Below are 7,944 nucleotides of genomic sequence, written 5' to 3'. Positions count from 1 at the left end.
ACATTCCCTATTTTGCCATAAGAGGGACAAAAATGATAAACAATAGAAAGTGGCAAATAAAACTAAGCAATATTAAAAATTAAAGGTAGTTTTAAAAACAAAATTCAAGTTTTATGGTGTCTTTAAACAGTAGTTCACACTAGAAGAGTTTTAGTTTTGTTGTGTTATGTACAATATGCTTGGTCAATATACACTTGGTGGGTCAAGCAAAACCTACTTTTTCTTTTTTTAGGAAACGATTGTCAGAAATTTGCTCATTTACAAATTGTTCTTTTTTTGGGAATTTTAATATGAAAGACAAAACACCAGGTAACATGTTGTAATATTAGTAGGTAAGTATATTAATGTAGTACTAATGTGCTATGACCACAAGGGGGCAGTGTATGTGCTGCTTTTGTGAGATGAAACTTCTGTAATTCCTGTTGCAACTAAATGCTCTGATTTGCCCCGAGGCTCAAAGCAATTTAGTGATCATGTTTTTCACTTAAGTGTGAGGTGTCATTTAGGCAACATGAATTCATTTTACATTTTACAGTGCACTAAATTAATGACAATACATTTACACCTAAAAATATGAGGCGGCAAATGTACTCACATTATGTGTACTCAAATAGAAGCAGGAATGTGTTTATAATTTTTATTTATTTTTAAATACTGATTCAACTGTTTTTAAGTAAAAGTCAGATATCACAGCATGATATTTGTTCAGTGATACTTTATTAAAAGACATTGCAGGGGGAGCGTTCTTAAAAAAATGCTTAAACATGTTAAGGCCTCTTTATAAAGGCGTTGATTTAGACAACAGACTGTGATTTATCCAATCTCCTGTCATCTTCTGAGTATCTCCGGAAGGTTTCCCCCAACAACGGCTCCAAGGCCTCAGCCGAGCGGTAGGATCGGGCTCGCACCGCACAGGCAATGACTCCGCCCATCACTGCCACGACCAGCACCGCCGCAATGATGGCGATGGTGATGATCTCAGACAGTGTGTAGGCGCGAACTGTGGTTAAAGAAAGAATGGTTCACTAGATTGTCATGTGACCGTGTCCATTTATATATCCCACCTGGCCACTGGACCTCGTAGGTGTAGCCCAGATTTTCTGGGGCAGACACAAACATCTCTGCGTTTGTGATAGGAGGCCAAAAAGGAACCATGTTGAACTGGCGGTTGTGTCCAATTGGAGCGTTCTCCTCAGGATAGACTATCTCGCCTGTGGGTAAAAAAAAAAAAAAATACTTTCATTCACGGGCAGGCATACTTTAGTGCTTAAGGACCACTTTAGGTTTTTAAAGCAGACGTAGATGTGGTAAGAAAGAACAAAATGAGGAAGATTAATGGAACAAATATTAGACACCTAAAGATGTCAGTAATTAGTGGGCTGGTCCTCCAGGCCATGTTTTGGACTATGCAGGACTGATTACCTGGTTGGTGCCTACTGAGCCATTCATCAAAGATCGCATCAGTGAATGTGTGCAGCAGGACGAAGATGGGATCATTAGGGGAGAGGTGAGTTTGGCCGCCTGTGCCGTTGAGGAAGAGGTGGGCCAGGTTGTGGAGGCTGCGGATCACCGGATCATACGGCCCTTGGGGAGCACTGTAGCCTTAAAAAAAAAAAAAAGGAACAGCAAAGCTTTTAAAATGAAGAAAAAGAAGAAGTGACTTCCCAATGGTACTTTACTTTTACTGTCAGAGACTTTCTGTGTGAATTATTGTGCCTGTTCCTAATTCCAAACATGCTTAGTTTTTTGAAGAAGTTCCAATTGCTTCTATGCCTAATTTCCCCAAATTTAAAAGTGGGCTTTAATTAATTCAGCGTATCATGTTTATGCTTGGAATAATAATCATGTGGTTTCTTTGACTTTTACAGATTTTCAAAGTCGATTGGAAGCAAATTCTGTCCTTTTTCATAATGAATGTCTTCTCTGGCATTTTATTTTTGAACTTTATGCACAATAAGTACATGACTCTTACCTTTAAATATGACTTTTGTGCCACATGTTTTATGTATTTGCAAGGTGAAATGCAAATGAAGTTCACTCAGTTTTGCACTTCACTCAGTTTTGATGAGAAAGAATCGTGACGCATCGGCGCACACCTTCAATGGAGTTCCTGAAGCTCTCGGAGGAGGTGGAATAGTAAGGCGGGGTGTCAAAGGTGTTGAGTTGCAGACAGTCCAACACGTCCTGAGGCTCGGGCAACCTCTGAACCATGGGCCGTGCCACATTGCCCGCCGGGTTCCTCCTGATGGGGCTAGTTTCTGTATCTGGGAGTGTATGACCCGAGGTCAGAGTTAGTCTTTTCTGGCATGTTAACAAGCGCAGCACAAAACCAAAAAGATGACTACCATCTAGCTGCAAGCAATAATTGCATTCAAGGATTTTTTATTTTTTTTTCCGAAGGAGGCATTCATACTCCGGTTCAGATCCGGGTCAGTTGTCCCCGTGGAAATTGTGAGGAAGGGGATGTGATGAGTTATGTTGTATTATTCAACAACTCTCAAATTCTTTGCGGGAGATGAAACTAGTTTGATCAGCCTTTAACAAGACAGCATGGTAATTGTTCACTAAATTCCAACAACAGTGAGTGGGAGCTCTGTGAAGTATGACCTCCTTCTTGTTTTCTTCACCCCGCCCCCCCCCCCCCCCTCCCCTTGTTCTTCATACACACACAAGGGTGCAATCAGTCGGCTACATAACAAAGTTGCCAGTGCGAAGATGATTCCCACAGATCAAAGTCTGCCAGATTCTCGTGTCTGACGAGCGCACATCGAAATGAGACAACCCCCCGTAACCCAGTTAAGAAGTTGCTTGTTGACGCAGGAAATACCGAGCCTGTCGTGACTCTCCAAAGGGATTAACCTGACACATCACTCACACCTCTCACGTCTCGCATTTTTTTGACCGGCCTCCAAATCCCTCCAGTTTGCCATTGAACTGAAACCAATTACGGTTATGTTCAAAGTGGATTGATAGAAAGAATTATCCCTCAATATTACATAAGAAAAGTGGTCATTTTAAGCCTGGGGGGTGACTTGGGGGTTTAAAATGTGGTGCCAGTGTGAGGCAAATTCCAATCCATGCAAATCTGATCACCTAAATCTGATTTCTCACACAATTGCCCTTATTCTAGTCTCTAATGCCTCAAAGTATTCCGAATGACCGCTTGCAAACAAAGCATGATACAAATGACTAAAATAAAGAACATTAAAGTTTACGGTTCCTTCATCCTGGTTATGATGATCTAATCTCGGAGTCCACAATTCGGCACAATAGTCTGCAAATTCCGACGCTGAACATAAGTGCTAGAAAATAGATGTGCACATATAGCTGTGTAAGCATATAAAAAAATACAATCAGGTGAGTGGATTTGATTTAACTTTGTATTAGAGATTGGGCAAGGAGCTCAGAGCAGAGACTCCGTAGGGAGAGAGAGAGGAGTCAAAAAAAAAGGTGATTCTATTTCCAATGCACATCCCAGTGGGAGGAGACCTCAGGGCAGTATTAAGACACGCAAGAGGGACGATAGCGTCTCATAGCTGGCCTGACTACACCTGTGTGGTGACTTGAGACGGAAAGTCTGGGCATTCCGTCATAGAATGCTCGCGACCCGGATAAGAAGAAGAAAAAGCTGAAGAATTACGTGAACTATTTTTCAAAGTCCGGGTCCCGGCGAGAACTAACTTGTGATTTGAAGTGAAAACTTTAGGAAACCCCTGCTGGAGAATAGGCTAACAAATTGAGTTTGTGACAGTCTGGAGCACTTGTGAGCAATTTCAAACACAGTGCAGCATCTAGGGGGGTAATATTTATAGCAGCTTGTGTCATACATGATCTATTTATAAGGTGGATGCCCTCATTTTGCTTGTATCAACGAAACTCCCTTACTCGCTGATGTATTGCAAGCCAGTGAGACCGTTCCTTACTGTTGCAGACGGTGCCGAACGCGTCGTAGTCTTCCACGCTCTCGCAGACCACTCTCCACTGGGAGAACACCGAGTTGGGGCTGATGGAGTTCATGTCGAAGGAGCTCCTAGCTCCTAAGAGGTCGTCGGTGCAAATGTCACAATCGCTGCCACCGATTGCAAAGTTCCAGTAGGGCAGGGCGAAAGAGGGATCACCCAGCATGTCCTTTATGGGTGAAATGTAATCTATATTAATTTGATATTAGGTGGTAGTCCAGGTTAGAAGTTAATAAATTGCTGTTGAATATTATATTTATATTATGAACAGTCCACCCACTTGCATATCTCTTTCCAGTTGCAGCAAATGAAAGCGATGCCAGGTGACAAAGCCGGGGCCCTCGTGAGAAAAGTCGACTCCACCGAAGCTGGCCTGGCCCGGGCCCAGGAAGGTCTTACTGACGGAGTAGTAATGGCTCCACACAAAATAGTTGTAAATGGTGATGTTCTCAAACTGAGGTGTGTTGCCATCCGGACCAAATATCTCCTGGTAGCTAGAAATGAAAAAAACAACAGGATAGCAAAACGGTTTTTCCTCTCCAACATCGTCCTTGGATATTTTTTCTTTGTGTCTTAACGGCCTTATTATTGTTTGGTTATCACTCAGTGGATTCTATAAATACATCTTTTAATCCCCAACAGTAGCTGCCGATGGGGCATCTCGTGTTAAAAGCCTTTCTGGGTGTAGCAGGAATTCACTTTTGACAAGGAGGTCAAAAGGTTTGCACTTACGCCAGTCGAGAACAGCCTAAAATATTTATGTACCGTTACTCACAAAAATATTCTACCTGCGGCTTGGACAAATAAATCTCGCAACAATCTGTTGTTTTCTCCCAACAGAGAATGATGACCTCATATGTTCGGAAAATATAATAAGGCTCTTAAACATAAATACCGTCTTGTACAGATGACAAGGTCGGGGTGGATGGTCCTCTTTGCCTGGTCCAGAGAGTTGATAAATGCTTGCTTTTCAGTGGCACTCATTTGCATTAAATTTCTCCTCACTGTACAAATGTTAAATAGAGTAGAAAGGTAAGTCAAATTATTAGACATGTCTACTCCCTTGTCACAAATACAGTTTTTTTATTACCTTGCTTGTTTTCTAATGAAATACACAGAGAGAGGGGTTAGCAGGGGTGTAAAAGGAAAGTATCCAGTCTCCAAAAATGATTTATTGACCTAAAATTATGTATATTTGTTCAACTATCTTTGCCAGCAATGTATAGTGACAGGCAGAACCATTAGATGCTTGTGAGATTTTTGTTTGAGGGAAAATTGGTGCCTTGGCTCAATGAAGTTTGATGGAAAACTCATTTAGAGCGTGTCAGGATTTTATTAGGCATTGAAGGGTGTGGACTCATATTTTAATTTGGGGGGGTGGGGCTTGTTATTTTGGTGTCAATGTGCCATCCTGTGTTGTGGTAATTATTTTGAGCCTAATGAACGGTTTTGAAGTTTTTGTTCAAGAATGCAAGGTTTTTGAGTCTTGGCATAGGAAACCCTCCTAAATAAACTGTTAACAAGGCTTAATTAGGGGGTGGGTATAATTGGCAAGGAACAGGCGCACTGCGCGTCTGTCATCAACATGCGACTTGTGTTTGGAGAGGGGGAGATGACGCTACAGTCGATGCAGCGCCTGAATGCGCGCTGAGCAATCCTACTCGCCCTTTTTTGACAAACGGTAACATTAAATCCTATGAACGCATTCAAAACGTTTGAGTTGTAGTGCTCTTGATGGCATTGAAATCGGCACTAATCTACTCAAATACTACTATTTTTTTTATTTTAATAATTTGCCCTCTGCACTTTTTTGTCCCAAGTTCTAAAGTTTAAAGGTTTTGTGATTCTTTGTGCATGCACGTTAAGAATTAATGCATTCACAAAAAAAAAAAAGTGTTAAGTGAGTCAAAGCACATATAATGTCTCTTTGTTTTGCACATTGAATAGTTTATTTGTGCAGTCTTAGTTTCCTAGCTCAGTCTGGGCCCTACAGCAGATTGTTTGTGTTTGCACATTCTGGACCACAGTCATGTTTTTGATCAAGTCATTAAAGAAAAAGACAATTCAAATAATTTTCTCATGTATTTGTTGAGATTGTAGGATTATAGCAGCACCTGGAGACTAGTAGGAACTGAATAAATTCATTTTTAAAAATTGTGAGCTGAACTTTGAATTAATTTGTTTAGAAGATGAACTTTTCCAACACTGAATGTAACACATGGTGGCATTAGATATGAATTCATTATAGCCACCTAGTGACACAATCATGGAAGGAAAAAAAGCTTTATTCAGATGGGTGTCACCTATGTTTGATTGGAGCACAGTATGGACTTTACTGAAACTTTATGAGGAACTGCAGTTTGTTTGTAACCATACAAATATTCTCCTTTTTCTTACCCACAGAGATCCTCTGGTCACAATTTGGTCCAGTCAGTCCATGTCGACATCGCCCACAGTTGTAGCCGCTGAAATTCCCATTGCATTGACAAGAGCGGTTGAAGAATCGCAGAGGCCACCTCTCTCGATCATCACGCCCTGCGTACGGGTACTGGGGTCCATGGCGCCGGTTGTCTGCAGCAATGGATACACACTGACCCCGTCCCGTGCTGAAGCCACACTCATCCCCTGCTTGGCCTGACAGGGAGGGACAACACTGGCCGCTGCGAAGCCCTTCTGGGGTGACGCACTCCCGAGGGAATTGGGCCACGGTCAAAGCGACACACAAGATGGACACCAGGAGACCCGCTCGCCAAATGCTTGACAGGTGAGAGAAAAGACTCATGTTGTTGTGATAAGAAACATTAGAACGGAAATAGCGCTAAGAACGTTGCAGACCGACATTGAGGTTGAACTGTTCATAAAAGTTGTAGAATATATTCCATGTCATTAGAAGCTAAAGGCCAAAATCCATAACGACTGGTAAATTCACAATGGTATAAACATTTTTTTTGAATTTAACCACCAGGACTGACCTTTTTTTATGCATTTGCACCAAGAATAAATTAATTAGCACCGCTCCACACTTCATTTTTGTATAGGCCTGCTGATAAAAAAACAATACAGCCTTGAATTGCATTTTGAGGGCCCTTCATCTATTTTTAAAAAGAATACTGTATGTTGTAGTCCTCAGAGATGTAAAACATATGCTGCAAAAGAAGGCACTCCCAACCTTCATTTAGGTTCTACTCCATTAAATTCAGCGATAAAAAATTGTTGTCGCTATTCCGAAATTTCTTACTGGAGGCGGTTTGAGTCAGTATTCATAATTCAAGGGGCAATTAGCTCCCAACTCTCACAAGATCAGAAGCACTTACAGAGGTTGGAAATGATGATGAAATTATTATTTTTTTATCTAGGGGATCTTTGATAAGAAATGAGCTGCTAATAGATCCATCACAAATGTTTTTATATCCATAAATAAAAGAAAACATTCAAGAAAATCATGAAAGGAATCGGCATTTGAATAATGCCAAATTTATAGATTGCTGTTTTATGATCATATTTTATTCTCAATTATTTTCCTTACCTGTGAGTATGCATCTTGCTCCTCTTGGTATGACCAACTATAGCCCCCAAAGAATTAGTTAATCCTCCTTCTTTGTCTTAAATAGTGATGGAGCGCATGACTATACCTTATTGGAGCAAGTATTAACAACCCACCCACTAGTTTCTCTCTCTGACACACACGCATGCATGCACACGCACACACACACACACACACACACAAAGGCAGAATGGATAAAGCATCTTGTGACCATAACTTCTGAGCAGACTGTATATTGCCCTTCCATAATGGTTTGATAATTTGATAATGTCTTCTCTGTCTACTTGTCTGTGGATTAGGATTTTAAACCGATCATTAAACATAACCTATGAGCTATTTTTAGAACAGGCACTACATTGATGACCCCTGCTGTATACATATATATATATATATATATATATATATATATATATATATATATATATATATATATATATATAT

The 7,944-nt window shown here is 40.7% G+C and overlaps 1 protein-coding gene across 1 annotated transcript; it reads right to left on the bottom strand.

The window, feature by feature from the left end:
* Positions 1 to 698: 698 nt before the first annotated feature.
* On the bottom strand, positions 699 to 7,590 carry tyrp1b (tyrosinase-related protein 1b). Its single transcript, XM_049720852.2, has 9 exons — positions 7,486 to 7,590; positions 6,357 to 6,715; positions 4,855 to 4,963; positions 4,240 to 4,453; positions 3,924 to 4,128; positions 2,097 to 2,264; positions 1,423 to 1,602; positions 1,065 to 1,211; positions 699 to 1,000 (listed from the first exon to the last, which is right to left on the bottom strand). Exons 1-9 carry the CDS (start codon positions 7,497 to 7,499, stop codon positions 795 to 797), a joined length of 1,602 nt encoding a protein of 533 aa, XP_049576809.1. The 5' UTR covers positions 7,500 to 7,590; the 3' UTR covers positions 699 to 794.
* Between the last annotated feature and the right edge of the window lie 354 nt (positions 7,591 to 7,944).

The sequence above is a fragment of the Syngnathus scovelli genome, chromosome 5 (genome assembly GCF_024217435.2).
Source record: "Syngnathus scovelli strain Florida chromosome 5, RoL_Ssco_1.2, whole genome shotgun sequence".
Classification (NCBI taxonomy): Eukaryota; Metazoa; Chordata; class Actinopteri; order Syngnathiformes; family Syngnathidae; genus Syngnathus; species Syngnathus scovelli.
This window is presented reverse-complemented; position numbering and strand designations above follow the sequence as displayed.